The sequence below is a fragment of the Polistes dominula genome, unplaced genomic scaffold, assembly GCF_049000335.1.
Source record: "Polistes dominula isolate Pdom_NZ unplaced genomic scaffold, Pdom_raw_medaka contig_78, whole genome shotgun sequence".
Taxonomy (NCBI): Eukaryota; Metazoa; Arthropoda; class Insecta; order Hymenoptera; family Vespidae; genus Polistes; species Polistes dominula.
In genome coordinates, this window is record NW_028301042.1 from 2,245,802 (window position 1) to 2,264,674 (window position 18,873).

An 18,873-nucleotide genomic window follows, 5' to 3' on the forward strand; every position below is an offset into this window, starting at 1 on the left:
TAGAAAAACTAAATTTATTTCTAAAATCTAACATTCGGTTAGCGTTATTTTTCTTTTATTTATATCTATAACAATCGTATTTAATTTAAAAACTATACTATTAGATTAATTCTACACTAAATTAGTATCATCTTTAAATTGTTTTATTAAATTTGATTGGAATTCCTTTTAAATTTAGTGTATAAGTCAATTCAATCATGGTTATCATGGTCAATCATAGTTTTTAACTAAACTAATTTCTTTACGAACAATTTTCTTTTTATACCTGTCACGTATTTTTCCACTTTTCTGGAGCTTCCGCTTATTAACTGCAGATAGTTTTTGTTTTTCATTTTTCTATGTCATTTACCATGCTCACGTGGTGTGACTTTAGTGATCGTGTCGATAATAAACCAATATGGCTTACTACTATATCGAAATCAAATTCGATATTCGATTATCGAGTCGAAATAGATAGTTCAGACAACGCTTACCAGATGGCATCTCGATCCTTCTTCCTTACACCAGATCCAGAGTGCATCTTGGTCTTTCTTTCTTGTACACCATAGTGTACGTCTCTGACCGGGTTCTCTTGAAACATCTTTCCCATTCAAAATGGCGGTAAGTCAGAATCTCTATATAAAAATTGGTTAAAAATATCTTTAAAAATCACCAACATCCTTTCAATTTTTTACTCGTTTTATTTCTAATAACAAAAATATTACTTTCATTTAATAATAAATAATATTCTTTAATTATTAAATCAAGATTTTGATCATATTTATATATAACAGACTGTCGACTTCACATGCTTGTTTTCTATTAGCTTGCATTAAAATTACAACCTTTAAAAAAAATAATTATTTCAATGTAATATCTGATTTTATAATATAATAAAAAGAATAAATTTATATTATTTATGCAATAATAACCAAAGTATCATAATAACTTTTACTTTATTATCATTGAACAAGGTAACCTAAAAAAGATGTAGTTCACAAGTGTTAATAAAATTGTATTCCTGGATGTGCAGAAAACTACAGAAAAGAAGGACGAAAGTATAAAGAAAACTAAAAAGGAGCCCAAGGATGCATCCAAAAATGTTATGCGTGAGGTTAGGATCCGTAAATTATGTTTGAACATTTGTGTGGGTGAATCCGGTGACAGGTTAACAAGAGCGGCTAAGGTATGTTCATTGTAAAAATGCTAGTATTGTATAAACAATTATGTAATAAAAGTTATGTAATAATTGTAATAAAAAAAAAAACATTTGTTATATCAAATTTGTATGTTTTAGGTATTGGAACAGTTGACCGGTCAACAACCAGTTTTCTCCAAAGCGAGGTACACCGTACGTTCCTTTGGAATTCGTCGTAATGAAAAAATTGCAGTACACTGTACTGTACGAGGAGTGAAAGCAGAAGAAATCCTTGAACGAGGATTAAAAGTTAGTTTATACGAGAAGATTTGACATTTTTTCATTGTATTATTTCTTTATTGTTATTAATTATTGCATTGTATTGTTTTAGGTACGTGAGTATGAATTGAGAAGAGAAAACTTCTCTGGTACTGGAAACTTTGGATTTGGTATCCAAGAACACATTGATTTAGGTATTAAATACGATCCAAGCATTGGTATCTATGGCCTTGACTTTTATGTCGTACTTGGACGTCCAGGTTAGTTATCATTGAATGTATTTATCATTTTATATTAATTTGCACATTATCTGGTATCATAGATATCTTCGTTTTGTTTGACGTTGATGTCTATCGTTGTAAAAACATGTGCTAAATAAAAGTGTTTCATATTTGCAACTCATGCCCACTTCTTTTACTGGGTGTGTTACTTAATTGATACTACAATTTATTTATTTATATTATTTATTTATATATTTTGTATACATTTTAAAAAGAATTGTTTAATACAATTGCATTTTTAAATTTATAGGTTTTAATGTAGCCCACAGACGAAGGAAAACTGGAAAAGTTGGTTTCCCGCATAGATTAACTAAAGAAGACGCAATGAAATGGTTCCAACAGAAGTATGATGGTATCATAGTTGCTGGGAAAAAGTAATGTACAAATGTTGTATTTTACGATCGTCTTATAAAAAATATTTAAAAATAACATATCGGGGTTATTAAGTTTTTAACCGTCTTTATGACATTCCTTTTTGTTCAGTTAAATAACCAAACTGAAAGTTTAACTCTCTGCACTGTAACAAAGAATGAAATTTGTTATATTGAATATTATTAGAAACACTTTTTCTATTCATTACACATTTTACAAGCAAATCATAAATATGAATTTTATTTGCAATTCCATGCATTAAATTAAAGTGCAAGGAGTTTAACAATGGAGTAGTATGTACAGTGGGTGATCGATTAACTACCATAATCAATTGAAAGATTTTACTACATGAATTGTTCATTGATCAATCATCATATAGTTGTATAAACTTTATACACGTTGCAGTTTCTTGTATTTGTTATAAGATATCGTTATCTGAACATTTATTTGTCCAATTAGTTAAAAACTCAAATTATAGGTTAACTGATTATCCACTGTAATTAGATATTTGTTTAGATTTGATAATTATATATAGTGTATCTTTATTATAGAATTATTTACATACTCTACATTCAATTCGACACATTAATATCAGAGCCCTGAACAAATATCAATGATTATTTAATAATATCAAATAAATAAATTCATACATAACGCAGATCAAATTTATTTCATTTATTTATATTAATTTATCTATGTAGATATGGTTTACTTTCTCATTTTGTATTTACTATTTATAATATCTATAAAAAAAAAAAAACATGATTATTTCAGATTCATAATTAGTTAGGTTAGTTTATATTATGTGCATGTTGAAGTAAATAAAATTACAGAACGTATAATAATAATTATTTAGGCATTTCGTTTAAAGGAATATAAAATCAGTGTATAACTTCGAATAAAGTATTATATTAGTTTTACTCTTTAATTTTCACATCATTGGCACCATAGGAACATGGAATTTATGTTTAACACATTAAACGTCAATACAATCCAGTTTCCACTGAACCTAACCTTTAAACTTTTCATTAAGATTTGACGCTTAATATGTTAAATTGAAAGTATATGATGAAATTAACATATCGGAATGATAGGGGAATTAGTTTTTAGTTCTAATATAGATTTAATATTAATAACTAACCTTATTTTAGTTATCCTTTGTAAGATATAATTTGAGTTTAAGCGTTTAAAAACAAGACAAATTCTAAAGTTATCAAATTTAAGACTATTATTAGATATAGGCTTTGGTTTGGATACAAATTATTGCACGAGGTGAGTATAATCCTCTTTTTTTTTCTTTTTTATATTTTATTTTTATTTTATTTTTATTTTATTTTTATTTTAATATGTTTACTACTACCATGCTGCAGATAAAATTGATAACCCCCACGCAGTCTCAGATTAACTTGGTTTATCTCATTTAATTATCATCATAAATATATGATGTTAAGTTTTCAATTAAAATTATGATATTTCGCAGATAATCCTAAGATTTGTAGCGGAATGTGTTCAAGAATGAATAATTCCATCATGGAATGATACTTCCAACTCGACAATGGTACTCTTGTAATATTTAGAAATCATTTCAAATGTATAATTATCAATATCACATTGGAATACTGTTTAATCGATGAAAGTATTTTTGTTTTCATTTAAATTATTGGCAGTTAAAATAATAATAGTCATCGGTGGTGATGGTGGTGGTGGTGGTGGTGCGAAAGAAGAATTTTTTCTATCGAAGGAAGTACTATTATTAACGTGTACAATAAATATGTTTTTATAATTAAATGTGCTTATTTATATATATATATATATTTTTTTTTTCTCTTATAATATTATTTCTCGCTTTTAATTAACACTTTCATCGTGAATTTGATCTAATAATTTATAATAAGCAGATTTAATAAAAGGCAAGATTTCAAAGCAGATTTATAATTATTATATATAATAAGCGGATTTAAAAAGGCAATCTTCTCAGTCTCCATATTATATTACTCTTTTTTTCATAGAAATACACAACGTACCACCAAAAATAAAAAACTATTATAAACAAACAATAATATTAAATCTCTAATGTCTTTTAAAGATTACTTTTTGTTTTAAAATGACAAATTTTCACATTGCTTATATTTTTATTATCCAATCTCTAATTTATATTAATTTTATTATCCAATCTCTAATTTGATTAATTTTATTTATAATAGTTAACTAATCAATTTTTCCTAATACGACATAATGTAAAATATATTCTACCCAGTTGAACCAAAAACAATGTCTATTTAGTTGTCTTTCATATTTTAATTTTTCTTCTTCTTTTTATTTTTTTTTATGCATATACAACGTGAATATGTATTTCAAAAATTAATATGAAAAATAATAGATTATTATTATTATTATTATTATTATAAATATAGGCCTTAGAGTTCAGTTTATTATATACTAACAATTATAAATAATAATTTAAATATTATTAATTATAGAACATAGAGATGATATTGTTTATATATTAAATTATTTCTCATTCATTTTTATGAAATACATATCCATTTATAGAAATCAATATATACATATATATATTTTATTTTCAAGGTTTCTGAAATTTTTCTTATTTTCATACATGGGAAAACATTGACAACTGTTTGGTTGGAAAAATTTCAGACACCTTGTATATTTATTTATATATATATATATATATATATATATTGTATAACCATCATATATAATTTAAAGATGATTTAAATTAATAACATACGTACGTACACATATACATCTACAATTTTAAATTGTATTTCTCATTGCATAGCAAAAAGTTCAAATAGTAGATTGTTAATATTAAAAATTGATTATTCAAAATTATTCAAAATTATCTCTGCTAACCGGCAGCAGTATATATACGAAGATAAAGATTAATAATAAATAATACGATGGGACATACAGTGTTCAATTTTATTATTTTTTTTTTTTTTTTGGTAAAAACAACAAATTCATCATTGGAAATAAAACGTTAGAGGGATGATATTTAATTGATTTTTTTTTTTTTTTAATCTTCTGTATGAACTTTCTTTAAGGTGTAAATAGAAAGTAATGTTTTATCTATAAACATTTATTTTTCAAGAGAATTATACATAACATATATATATATATATATATATATATATATGTACATATATAATTCTCTATAAGAATATTTGTGTATATAAATTTATAAATATTATTATTATATCAAGAAAAGTAATAAATATATGGATAAACATGTTACACCATATTGTTTTAACAAATAGAGATACAACATCACTTTCTATATAAACTTCTTTCTTTGTATATATATGTATATATAATTAATTAATTAATTAATTAATTAATTAATTAATATTTTCTTGCAGAACCATAAATCTTATCAATGTTGATTTTCTCAGCTTCGGTAAAACCCAAGATACTTTCAATGGCGTTCAGATGTCCAAGATGATTCTCTTTATCAGTCAGGAAATAATAAAATGCTGATTTTAGGAACTGCAAGGTGAATACTAGATCCAATTCGTCCTTCTTGTATTTTGCTTCCACGATACTTCGATACATTGCCTAATATTTATATAAAAAAAAAAAACAAAAACAAATACAAAATTACAGCGTTATTATAATTACATTATTATTATTATTATATATATATATAATATTATATTTATATATACACTGTGCGCATGTATTATTAAACAATGAATGAATATATAATATATATATATTATTGTTTCTTCATTAGATTATGAAGAAAACAATTAATTTGGCAGGCATATATGAGCCGCTTATTTTGAAAATGGCGCCTAACTCCACTTTCCAAAAAAGTCAAGTTAGCTACCGTAATTTTTACATTTTTACATGTTCTTTTCATTCTGAGGGAAATTGGTTACAAATATATTTAATATCATGAAGATATTGTAACAAGAAAATTTGCTGATCAACAGAATGATGTAAAAGTTTATTTTCAAAGTGGCCTAACTCCATTTGTCAATTATTATTTTCTACTTGCAGCTGATAATTGTACAACTTCATGTTAAGAATTCTGATGAAGAATCAATCAACTGATTAAATATATGTTGAATGCGTTTTGTCAGAAATGAACTGTATCAAATTTTCTATAAGATATCAATGAATGAGAATAAAAATTTGAAAGTCCCGAATTTATTACCACATTGAGGGTAGACCAAGAAAGTTTGAAAATATTGTATTGACACCATTATACAAAAATATCAGACAAATGACAACAGCAAAATTCAAGAACATAATTGACCTATTACGATATATACTACCGGAACATCATGATTTTTTCAAATCCCTTTCATACACACAAAAGATGTAGATGATTAGTCAATTGTTTTGTAGGTTATGTTTGTAATTTTGTACCTTATGTAGTTAAAAAATGTTTTCAATCGCATAAATTATGTTTCTGAAGTGTTTTAAAGATATGTAAAATAGAGTATTGGTTTTTACAGTTTGAAGCATCTTAAATTATGTTGAATGGAGTTAGGGTCCCTTCGAAATTTTATAACAAATCAAATTGTTAATTTGGAAAGTGACCTAACTCCATTGATGATCAGAAAACGCATATTATTCACTTAATAATTGCCATTACTTTTAATAGGAAATATAAATTGAACATTTTTAGATGCACTTAAGCAGTATAACTCGTTTGTATGTATATTTTTAATTGCATTGAAACGCAAACCCTTCAATATTTAGAGTCGAACATAAATGGAGTTAGAGTTAGGCCACTTTCAAACTAAGCGGCTCATATATTCTATAAACAAATATAGAAAATATTGATAAAGCGTGCATTGCTCAAAGCGCACGTGCAAACTTACATCGAATGAATTATAAGAGGCTGTTTCTTCCAAGTGCACTGTAGTACGGCCCGATTTGAGAAATGGTATCAAAAAAAAAAACAATTCTATCTACACTTGTGCTTGACAATCAACATGCAGATTTTTCCAAAAAAAAAAAAAAAAAAAAAAAAAAAAAAGAATAGAAAGAGCAACAAAGCCATCCCAGAAAAGAGGGAATAATCATTTGTAAATATATTTTTTGGTTTTGTTTTTGTTTTATACAAAAATTATTGATCTTGATGAAGTTCCATCATTATTTGAACAAAATCTAATTTGCTTTAAAGATCGTCAATGTTATATATATATATATATATATATATGTGAAAAGAAGAAGGTAAAGAAAAATATTTCTACGACGATAAATGGATGCGGTTTTTCTATCACGGAGATAATTAATAATCAAAATCATGCTTATTGTATTAAAAATATTAACAAATTAAACAAAACTACATTATGAAAGAGAATATAAATGAATATAATAGAATCATCATATTAATAAAAAAAAACAATGAACAATCCATTCCATTAAAGGATTTCAAATATAATTCTAATTAATTTTATATAAACATAAAATATACGCAAAAGGATTTATATATTATATTTAAAAAAAGAAATGAAATTTTTCTTTTGTTTTCTCTGGTAATGGATAATTGAACGATCAAGCAAAATAAAATAACGATGGGGGGAGTAAAAGTTGGTGTGCACCATTTTGTATGCGAATTGACGCAGCAAAAAAAACTCAATTTGTAACAACGTAGAGAGAATATAATAATAATGAGAAAGAATGTAAGGATTTCTTCTGGTGTGTTGTCAGTTCGAATAAAAATACAGACCTTACGTGTGCCAAGGACCCAGAGAGAAACAGCCTCCTGAGCGCTTAATAAATTTTGGCTACGATCTGCTGAAATGTGAGGTTCAGGCGAGTTGCTTGTATCCTGGAGTGTGAGCGGCGACCAAAAAAAGTGACACATCCGTTAGTACAAAAAGATAGTGAATTATGAATAATAAAATACTCTTGAGAAGAAAGAGAGAGAGAGAAAGAGAGAGAAAGAACGAGAAGAAAGATGCATGCTTTTGGAACAATGCAAAAGATGTCGAAGACTAGCCTTCTAATGTGAGTGAAAAAATTCAATTAGGTGAAAACAAAAGCGTCCGTTATAATATTATGATACTAAACTAAAATTAGTGAATACGATTTAATATTATTCTCCATCTAAATTCATACATTTTTGATTAAATCAACAGGTATGAGAGGATGGGGTGTATTAACCCCTTGCACTCGAATGGCGCTGATACGGCGCCTGGTGGCTGATTTCAGGTCTTTTGTTAGACTATCTGCTTATTTATGATGTGTGATCAAATATTTCTTTTAAGATATACTTAAAGGGTTGAAAAGGGATTGTAAGGTTTGCTCTGATCGTAATACACCTAAAGGTAAGCCGGAAGTAACATATTATTGTGCATATGTGTCCTGATAAACCTAGGATGCATCTTTTGGGTATTGTTTTACGAAATATTATACAAAAACTAATTACAGAGTATAATAATTCTCAAATTTTGTTGTTTTTTATATAAAAATAAATAAATTGGTGAAATTTGATTGTTTGTTTATAAATGATTTTAAAGTACACGTCAAATGTTTCCCTAAAATGGCCGAAATCGTCTCGAGTTGCTGGTTAGTGCAACCGAAAAAGGCCTCGAGTGCAAAGGGTTAAAATATTTCTTATGTTAAATTAACGGAATGAATGAAATGAATTTTATTGGCGTATGTATTTCAGAGGAGATTTGAAGAAATCTACGCTACATCTATAATCATAATAATAATAATCAACTATGTGTTGTTTAAGTTTCAAAACTCATTGGAAAAAATCTTGTCGAGAAAACTCATACAACTTAAACTTCAAAACAATTAAAAAATCTTAAAACATTCTTGTTGCTTTCATCTTTTATAAACATTATCACAATTAAACAAAACAACACTTTATATATATATCATACTGAAAACAACTCGAATGCGTGTCAAATTGTAAAAAATTGATACAATTTTTTTTATTGACACTTTTTTTTTTAATAATAATTAACAACAACAAATATATATATATGTAATATGTATAAATTACCTTAATTTTTTCTAATTCCGCTTTAGTAACTTTTAATTCTTGTTGCAGATCGGTTGCGGTTGCGTTAACTTTCGAAGATGATTTTTGCTGCTGCTGCTGTTGCTGCTGTTGCGTGGTTTCAGATATCTAAATAAAAAAAATTGAACATATTTATTTATAAATTAAATTAGAAAAGAAAAGAAAAAAAAAGATAAATAAAAACAATAATAATAATCACCTGATCATTTGTTTTGTCAGTGCATGCAGTAGTAGCAGCAGCTGCTGTTTCCTCTTGTTCGTTCACATTCACTTTATTCAGGTACGTTTGTTTATCCTTCTCTTCATGCTCTTTAATTAAAGCTTTATACTTATCAAGTTCACTTTTCACAGCCTCCAATTCAACTTCCAATTCGCGAGTACGAGCTTCCGCAGCATCGACGGACGGCCTTACCTCGCAATAGCGAGTATTAACTTCAGATAATTGATTCAACAAACTTTCTACCTGTTGTATCATCAAATCAAATGAATTAATTAACTTAATGGATATCAAGATCATCGTTGGATATCAATTTTCATAACAAAACAAAAAGGTAAGAAAATTCTAAAGAGTATATAAGAAGAAAAAAACGTAATGTATAATTCAATGACCTTATCATTGTGCTTCTGTTTCAATTCCTGCATTTCATCGATATGTCTTCGGTGCATCTCTTCAATTCTGCTTTCATAATGATCAACCAATCGACGTCTTTCTTCATCTCTTTCAGGTATGCTACAATTACTACTACTATCCACAACAGAGACCGTTCTACTTGCATTTTTAGGTTCATCATTGGATGGAGGATTATTATTACCAGAAGTTTCGGGTAATACCGTTTCCGGTAGGCACACAGAATCTTTAGAGTGGACGGAACCGTCTTCAAAATGTCCTGAATCCGCTAAAGAGGATGGTACATCCGATTGGGCACGTTTCTCAGGAGTTTCAGGACTTGTTACCTTCCCGAATGAACCTTCCTCTAATAAATCTTTACACGGTGATTCCGGTGAAAATGGATTGCTTTCACGTACGGTTAGGGCATCACTACTATCAGTTCTTTCATCTGGACTATTCAACGATGCTTTGTACAATCTAAGTTCAACAACCTCTTTGGTTAATCGAACTATCTCTCGATTTTTATCTTCTATTTCTATTCTTGCTTCTTTCAAAAGAGCCTAACAAATCATTTCAAACAAAACATCAACGTTAAATTGTCTTTTTCAATTTATTTATTAAGTTTTAGGGTATTTGTTTGTTTCAGATGAAAATTCAGCTTACCTGGAATCTCCTGATTTGTCTGGCGGCCCTTTGGGTCGGTGTAAGATATTGTTCATTGTCACCAGTATGATTGGAACAATGTACAACGTATTTTCGTGATCGACCAGACCAAGTAGTACCGTTCAATGCAAATGATGCATGATCGCAAGCACTCGCTGTGCTGCATGCACTCCCGTAACTTCTCACGCTTTCTGCATCACTGTCATCTGCACCTGGTGTTGTTGTACTCGAGGCCGCGTGTCCTGATCGCGGCCTAGCTGGTGTCAGTGAGAGGCTCTATAACAACAACAACAATAAAATTAATCAAATATAATTCAATTGAACTGTTCACTTGGCAGGTAAACATTTCAACCACATTTTACACATCTTATTTATTTTCAATATTTTTGTTATAATAATTGTTATAATAATTGTTATATTAAATATTTATAGATATATATATATATTACTAACTGATGGACAACTGAGAGAATTTCTTCTACAATTTCGTGAATCCATACGTCTTTTATTTATTTATTATATCTTCTTTGAGATATAATTTTGAAACAATTGAGTGAAATTTTCAAGATAATCTCCAAGTTGTTTTATTTATGAAATTTGTTTACAAGAGAGGAATGGATGGTAAGACAAAAATGGATATAACATTTCGATTAGATATTTGGAATTTGTCAAAATACACAGATTATTATTATTATTATTATTTTTGTTAACATAAACACTAGTTTTCAACCGTGGGGGATGTTGAATCTGTTCTGTAGTACGATCAAAGTGATCTGCGCCGACGCGGTGTTAGCAAAAGGTCAGGGAGCTCTAGGTTTCTTCCTTTGTAGGTTTCCTTGTGTTACCTTCATCACTATTACTATTACTACTACTACTACTGCTACTGCTACTAACTTTTTCAACCTCCTCCTCCTTCTCCTTCTTTTTCCTCATCTTTCTTTCCATTTCTTGTTACTCTTTCTAAGGTGATAGATAATTCAAAAAGGTGGGAAAGAAACTATAACTACTTGCTACTAAACCCCCATCTTTTTCTTTTATTTCTTTCCTTCTTTTTATTTATCTCGGTCAAACTATTCAACATCGCGTTCATATCTTTTGCCATTGAAAATAAATCTTTCATTTAAGATGTTAGAAACGTATGAAAGAATGAATTTTGTTCAACATTTAGCCGCCATTTTTGTTTCTTACTCCATTCAAAACATTTGAATAAAAAACAAATGGATGATATTTTTGATAAAAAAAATGAATAGTTTATTGCACAATTTGTATTTGTTATTGTTAATAATTAATGAATTTTTTTACGAGTTTGGTTTTGATCAACAATTTAATAATCAGAGAACGATAAATATAAAAATTTATCTGGTAGACATTTTATCTGGTTGAATATTTCAATAAAAATTAAAAATGGAAGATATTTTTATTATCGTAAAATTAATGTTTGAAAAAATATATTGTTTATTACACGATTCGTATTAATGTTAACTTGTTATTTGACTAGTTTTGAATTTGATCGATGTAATAATTATTCAGTGTGTGTGTGTGTGTATATATATATATATTTTACACATGAAGAAGGATTAAGAAATAAAAGAATTTCATGGACAAAGATAACATTTTGATAAGATCGATAAATATTATATACGCATGTTGTGTTAGCCAAGTTAAATTGGATCTTGCGTATTTACTTCTTTGAAAACGATAATACTAATCTTTTCATATATATTTCTATGGATTTTTATTTATATATATATATATATATATTATATACATAATTATAAATATAATATATTAATTATAATTATATAATATATTAATATTATATTATTATATAACATTATTATATAACAATATTATATTATTATATAATATTATTATATAACAATAAGTAATATATTAAAATTAATAATTATAAATATATATTAATCCATTTGCAATTCTATATTTTTTTACTTTTATTAAATTGATTAATAAATTATTTTATTTTAATTTTTATTTTTATCAATTAAAGTAAATTTCAAATAATTTTAAAAACATTCTGCGCAAGCTTTATTTTTTAGTAATAAAATTGAAATATTAATATATACGAATAATTATATATCAATTATATCTGTTATAATAGGATATGTGAATGAGTTGGCATTAAAATAACAGAAATAATTTTCAAATTCTTTGTAAATTTTTCTTTTTTTTTTTTTTTTGTAATAGATAAGATAACATGTAGTAGTTATATGATGGTATACTTTAAAAACGTTCATGTTTCTCATTGAAAACATGCGATCTTTAACGTGTACTATAAATATCAACCTGTTGGACGACTAAATGCAGTGATAAGTCATGTAATCAAAAATGATATATGCATTATGATAGAGAAATGAACCATCTTTTATACTCAGGATAATAACATTCCCTTTTTTTTCTTGTTTTTTTTTTTCTGTTTTATTTTTTTTTTTCATCTTAACACGCGAGTTATAATAATCTATAATTTAAGATTCTAATTAGTTCCGCCATCTAGTTTTCTTTTTATTATTCACGTGAGAAAAATTTGTAATAAATTATTTTCAACTTGTGTGTTATAATAGTCGAAATATCAAGGACGAATGAGCATATAAGAAATTTTATATTTGTTTTGTATTAGTTAATAATATGTGTGTGTGTGTGTGTATGATAAATTTTCATAACGTATTTATATTTAAATGTTTACATTAATTTTACTTTTATTGTTCAATGTTTTTCTTTTATCGTTTTATGAACAAGTATTGATGTTTGGTTTTGTCCTTAACCCTTTGAACTCCAAATACAAAATATATATATATATATGTCTACAGGTGAGAGAAGTATACTTAAAACAAAAAGGAAGGAAGGAAGGAATTGTTTAGGCCAATAAGAACTACCGATTCTCTTGATAAGGTTTCTGAATACATAATAAGAATACTTATTGAATTAGACACCCGAAGAAAGATCAAAGTTAAGTATATATTTTAAATAATTATTATTATAATAATAATAATAAAAAAAAAATGTGTTCATAATAATTGCAAAAGAACATTCGTTTGTACGCAGGTACATTGGTGGTGATGTTAAAACGCAAAAAGGATTATACCAGATTCGTTGAAAATGATCCAAATCTTTAGTATACATCAAACAAATGTAAAAAAAAGAAGAAAAACAATAACAACAACTTACAAGTGATCGTTGTCTTGGCGAGTCGGTTCCATTCTCCGTGATGACAGGAAAGATACGATGATCAGGATGTTGGTGGTACTGCTGCTGCTGCTGCTGCTGCTGATGGTGCTGTGACACCAAGAGATGGTTGTGACGACGATAGTGGTGGTGGTGTTGGCCAAGAAGATTTGAAGAGGAAGAGGAGGATGATGATGGTACAGTAGTGGTGGTAGTAGTAATAGTAGTAGTAGTAGTAGTGGGTCGAGAATGATGTGCTGGAAGCCGTTCACCACGGATGCGCATGCTCGAGGAACGGCGCAGAACGTTATTAGATGATGGTCTGGGTATACGTGAGTCTAAACCCAACGATGAGGAACCAAAAACTATACTGTTATTGTTAGATGAATTTATAGTACTTGATAATATAGGAGAAAAATCATCAGTTTGATCCTCCATTAAGATATCCATATCTGAAAGTGGACTACTACTATTGTTCATTGTTTTATTTGGGCTAATCAGATTATTAGAATTCATTTTGGTTAAACCATCTTCGTTATTGTTCTTGTTGTTATTGCTGCTACTGCTGTTATTACTGCTGCTGTTGCTGTTGTTGTTGTTGTTGTGAATAATCGTAGTACGATTAGGATACATGGTTTGTAATGTATGAAGGGATTTTTCACTACCATGACGAGCCATCCTTTTTGTCCAACTCATTCTCTTCTTATTCTGTTAATCAATATCACACTGTCTATTTTGTTTATTCTTTTATCTGAAAAACAAATGAAATTAGATGATTATTAGATAATATTACTTTGTAATATTTGTTTAACACTAGATATAGCAGACTAGTCATTTTTTGACTGGTTTTGACGCCATTTTAATTCACAATTTCTACTTTTATGTAACATTTGAGTTCAGTAAATAATTAAGCATTTTGTTATTTAAAAATATTTATTAAAATTATTATTGTTCAACATTTTTTTTTGTTATTTTTTAAGAGTAAATGAAGACTGGAAGCCTCAAAAAGCATTTTTTTTTTTTTTTATATACACCAGTCAGTCATTTTGACTAGTGTGGTAGAAAATGGTGGTATATCTAGTGTTAAAAAGAATAATTTAATTCTTTTTAAATTCATTTAATATGATTAGAACAATTATACATGTATTATTATGTATATACATATTTAATATAGAAAAGATAATTATTTTCAATTAAATTCAAATATTAATATTAAATATTAATGAAATAATACGTTATTTAATTTGAAAAAGTCTCGTTTCAATCTCACACAGATTTTTCTTGTTGAAAGATTTTTAAACAAGAGCTCTCATTTGTTTTCTCAGGTTTTTTTTTTTTTTTTTTAAATAGAACGTTCAAGAGTCAACAAGAAAGCTGTGTTGGCAGGATATTGGATTACCGTTTCTACATTTTTATATATGTGTATATGTGTATGTAATATCAATTTAGAGATACATTTATACTTTCTCTTTTCAATTTATATATTATATCTATATATATATAGATAAATAAATAGATAAATAGATTTATAGATAAATACATATCGAATATCGAAACGTTACACGCATGAAACCATTCACCACAAAAGAATTCCCCTTTCACTAAATAGGATAATATTATATTTTTGTGGTAAATGTAGTAATCAAATGAAGGATACTAAAAAGAAAAAAAAAAAAAAAAGAAAATATTAAATAAAGATTACCTATACAAATAGCAATTTGATTACGTATAAAAGATAAAGTAGAATTTATCAATGCACTTAAAAAAAAAAAACAATATCTTCATTGCCAACGATGATTTGCGTGTAAGCTGAGGATTATTGTGTTAAAAAAAAAAAAAATCAAAATTATCATTTATCAACTTTTGATACACACTGTATTAAAATTTAATTTAAAAAGAAAGAAAAGAAAAGAAAAAAACAAAAAGGAAAGTGAAATAATTCGTTTCTCTAATTTTAATATTTCTCTTTAGAAAGTTGCTTTTAAAATAGAAGGATTGCACATAAAATGTTTATTATTCTGTTTACGCTGCTTCCTCTTCATATTTCTCTTTCTTTCTTTTTCTATTATTTCTTTTTTTTTTTTATCTTACTCGTGTTTCGTAACAAAAAAAAAAAATAAAATAAAATCTAAAAAATAAAAAATAAATGACCGTGCTTATCAAACCGTAAACTATGTATTTTCAAGCGGTATCTTGACTTTGAACGCGTTCTCTGACTACGCTAGTTTTTTCATGCCTTTTCTTTATTTAAAAAAAAAAAAAAAAAAGAAAATGAAGCTTCCATTAGTCGATTAAACGTACCGTGTAGAAATTCAAAAAGGGGAACGAATAATAAAGAAAGGAACGAATAAAGAATCGTCGATTTTTAACGCTTATGGTTTAAACTTCCTTATAAATTGCATAGAAGGAGGTATCATAATTTTTTATACTGATATTGTGTGTGTATGTGTATGTGTGTGTGTGTGTGCGTGAGCACACAGTGTAAAAGCGCGTCTGCCAACAGGGCTTGTTAAAACTTGTTGAACGTTAATTAAGTTACAAGGCTGATATATCGTGATGCAAGTCCAAATAAAAGAAGAAAAAGAAGAAGAAAAAATATGGAGAACGTAAAAGCATTCTCATGGGGTGGGGGTTACTTTTCTTTGCCTTTTTTTTTCTTTTCTTTTCTTTTCTTTTTTTGTTAACCATTAATTAAATATGTTCACAAAGCGAATAATCACGTGAGATTAGAAAAAGATAGATTTTTTTACAACATTATGAAGAATAGAATAAGAATAAAGAATGGGGTGGGGTGGGGGGGGGATTCCCTCTCTCTCTCTCCGCCATTGTACTCGGTTCTTTCAACATAATTTTCTCTCAATTAACGGGAATTTCTCATTAATATTATTATTATTTTTTTTCTTCTTTTATTTTCATTCATTTTAAAAAAGTAAAACTAGTATAGATTGTAGATATAAATGTACATTAATGCCATTGACCGTTTATGTGGGTCATTGTCCGACGTTTTTTCTTTCAACGAGGCCACGTGGGTCATCCGTGACCCGCGTATTACTATATTGCTTCATATCTAATTTCACAATTGTAACCAATATAAACAAAAACAACATACAAATTAATATAACAATCAATGTTTTAAATATATATATATATATATGTATAATATATGTATAATATATATATATGTATATATATGTATAATATATATATGTAATATATATATGTAATATATATATATATATATATATATATATATATGTAACGAGAATAAATTAAAACATTTGCAACATAAAATAAAATAAAAAAAATATCAACCCTTCGTATATTGATAATCTAATCATCTGTCGGTAATGTAGAAAATTGTACTACTCTAGTTAAAAAAAAAAAGTAATATAATTATTATACTTTTAACAGATATTACATTTGAAAACAAACAAACAAAACAAAAAAATAACTTCGAATAAATAACGAACATACACACATGATCGATTACGTAATCGATAAATTATTACGTAATATTTTTGTGTTTATATTTGAAAAATAAATGAAAAAGAAAAAAAAATTGCAATCGATGCAAATGACTGCTGTTACATCGATGAAAAAATGGGGCCGATAGGAAGGAGGAGGAGGAGGAGGAGGAGGGATGAAAAAGAAATTTATTGAACGTCATTGTGAATAGAAGAAGAAGCGGAAAAAGAGAGAGAGAGGGAGAGAAAGGGGTAAGGGGGGTTGTTGGTAGGAAGAAATCGATCATTCTCCGTTCTATTTCAAGAACTTTGTTACTGCAGTATTATGCACCCACCCGTTAGCGTTTCCTTCAATTGAGAAAATAAGAAAAAAAGAAGCAAATTATTACATGGTCATTTTCGATTTCAAAAATATAATTTAAAAAAAAGAAAAAAGAAAAAAAAGGTTGTTGTTTTGACTTTTGAACAATATGTACGTGTCCCTCGTTAAACAAACGATTCTGATTGGTCGAATAATTTTGATTCTTAAATCGGCCATATTGTTTTAGGAAAAATCTCGCGGAACGATTAAAAACAATTAATTGTATTTATTTATTTAATCGATAATTATTAATTTATTAAAAATTTCTACTTTTAATTGAAATATTTAATTTTTTTTTTTTTAATATAAATTGTCAAAATTGTTTTAACTCTTTTTCTTTTTTTTTATTTATAAAATATGTTTTGACACGTTGATATAATTACTTACACACGTATACATACTACACAAGTATATTCTTACTACATTCGCATATTCGTGTAAATTTAATCTTATCTATTGGTTTGTAGAAAAACAAAAAAACAAAAAAATAAAAAGAGCACAGCATAAAAAAAAACTCAAACTTTACTTACTCTATATCGATAAAGTCCAATTATCTTTTATTATTTCTTATTTTTTTTTGTTTTGTTTGTTTCTCTTATATACTACAGTAGCATACACACACACACACACACACACACACACACACATTAGGAGGATAATCAAAAAGTTTGACAATCGTTTCGTAGCAACCGAAAAAAAAGAAAAAAAATAAGAAAAAGAAAAATAATTTCGTGTATTTTTATTTATCAGAAAAAAATGTTTCACTTACAACGATCAGGAACTAAAATGGTTTACTTTTTTTTTTATTTTTTTACTTGTTAAATCCACTCGGAATAGGAGAGTTAGAGAAAAACTTTCACTTTCTATGCACTCGTACACTTGGGCTTGTTTTTTTTTTTATCTTCCTTTTTTACCGCGCATTGAAAATTAAACTATTCGTGCATATTAGTTTCGACACAAATTATGAAGTCAATGCAAATAAAATACATTCACGTATTTCTATATATATATACATGTATATATTTGATTAGATAGATTGCACTTGTCATTATTACAAAGACAATTTTTCACCCCACCTGCAGCCATGAGGGGAGGAGATGATCAATGCACTTTCTGTATGTCTATCACACGTTTTTAAATGTTCTATAGTCTTCTTTTAATTATTATCATTATTATTATTATTATTATTATTAATAATCAATTTTTGTTTTTTTTTTTTTAAATAGCACACACTGATTTATGAAAATTTTTCTAACGGTCTTTTTCTTATCTCTTTTTTGGTTAAATCAATGATACATGATACATCTAGGATTTATTTATAGTTAAATATATAATAACAGATTGTTAAGAAACGGTACTAGAAAGACGTCACGAAACAACACATCGACGACCAACGAGGAACACTATTATTATACTCATGGAAACGCGCGTTGGTTGCAGTCAGCGTTGTTACGTTAACCACGGAAAATTATGAAACGTCCGGGTCATGTGACCACTACTACTCTCGTTCTAATTGATCATTGGTGAAATC

General features: G+C 27.2%; 2 protein-coding genes across 5 annotated transcripts; one reads left to right on the top strand and one right to left on the bottom strand.

The window, feature by feature from the left end:
- Window positions 1-446: 446 nt before the first annotated feature.
- RpL11 (ribosomal protein L11) lies at window positions 447-2,106 on the top strand. Its single transcript, XM_015331010.2, has 5 exons — window positions 447-600; window positions 1,013-1,165; window positions 1,277-1,426; window positions 1,509-1,656; window positions 1,928-2,106. The coding sequence occupies exons 1-5, from the start codon at window positions 595-597 to the stop codon at window positions 2,053-2,055; spliced, it is 585 nt and encodes a 194-aa protein (XP_015186496.1). The 5' UTR covers window positions 447-594; the 3' UTR covers window positions 2,056-2,106.
- qtc (GRIP domain-containing protein quick-to-court) lies at window positions 1,857-18,765 on the bottom strand. Of its 4 annotated transcripts, none has more exons than XM_089174932.1 (8): window positions 18,419-18,765; window positions 13,521-14,268; window positions 10,338-10,613; window positions 9,674-10,234; window positions 9,264-9,527; window positions 9,047-9,172; window positions 7,760-7,861; window positions 1,857-5,628 (listed from the first exon to the last, which is right to left on the bottom strand). In XM_089174932.1, the coding sequence occupies exons 2-8, from the start codon at window positions 14,211-14,213 to the stop codon at window positions 5,416-5,418; spliced, it is 2,235 nt and encodes a 744-aa protein (XP_089031058.1). In that variant the 5' UTR covers window positions 14,214-14,268; window positions 18,419-18,765; the 3' UTR covers window positions 1,857-5,415. The 4 variants fall into 4 exon arrangements, with proteins under 4 accessions (XP_089031058.1, XP_015186484.2, XP_089031059.1 ...); XM_015330998.2 differs by having other exon boundaries at window positions 18,112-18,764; XM_089174933.1 differs by lacking the exon at window positions 18,419-18,765 and adding an exon at window positions 17,873-17,965.
- Window positions 18,766-18,873: the final 108 nt, after the last annotated feature.

Bases quoted from the DNA above. Each gene is read 5' to 3' on its own strand.
- qtc (XM_089174932.1), bottom strand. From the start codon at position 14,213: ATGAGTTGGACAAAAAGGATGGCTCGTCATGGTAGTGAAAAATCCCTT. The intron at 9,173-9,263 runs GTGATTATTATT...TTTTTTATTTAG, and splicing joins CTGACAAAACAAATGATCAG to ATATCTGAAACCACGCAACA. The intron at 7,862-9,046 runs GTAATTTATACA...CTCACACTCCAG, and splicing joins CGGAATTAGAAAAAATTAAG to GATACAAGCAACTCGCCTGA.
- RpL11 (XM_015331010.2), top strand. The intron at 1,166-1,276 runs GTATGTTCATTG...TGTATGTTTTAG, and splicing joins GGTTAACAAGAGCGGCTAAG to GTATTGGAACAGTTGACCGG. The intron at 1,427-1,508 runs GTTAGTTTATAC...GTATTGTTTTAG, and splicing joins TCCTTGAACGAGGATTAAAA to GTACGTGAGTATGAATTGAG.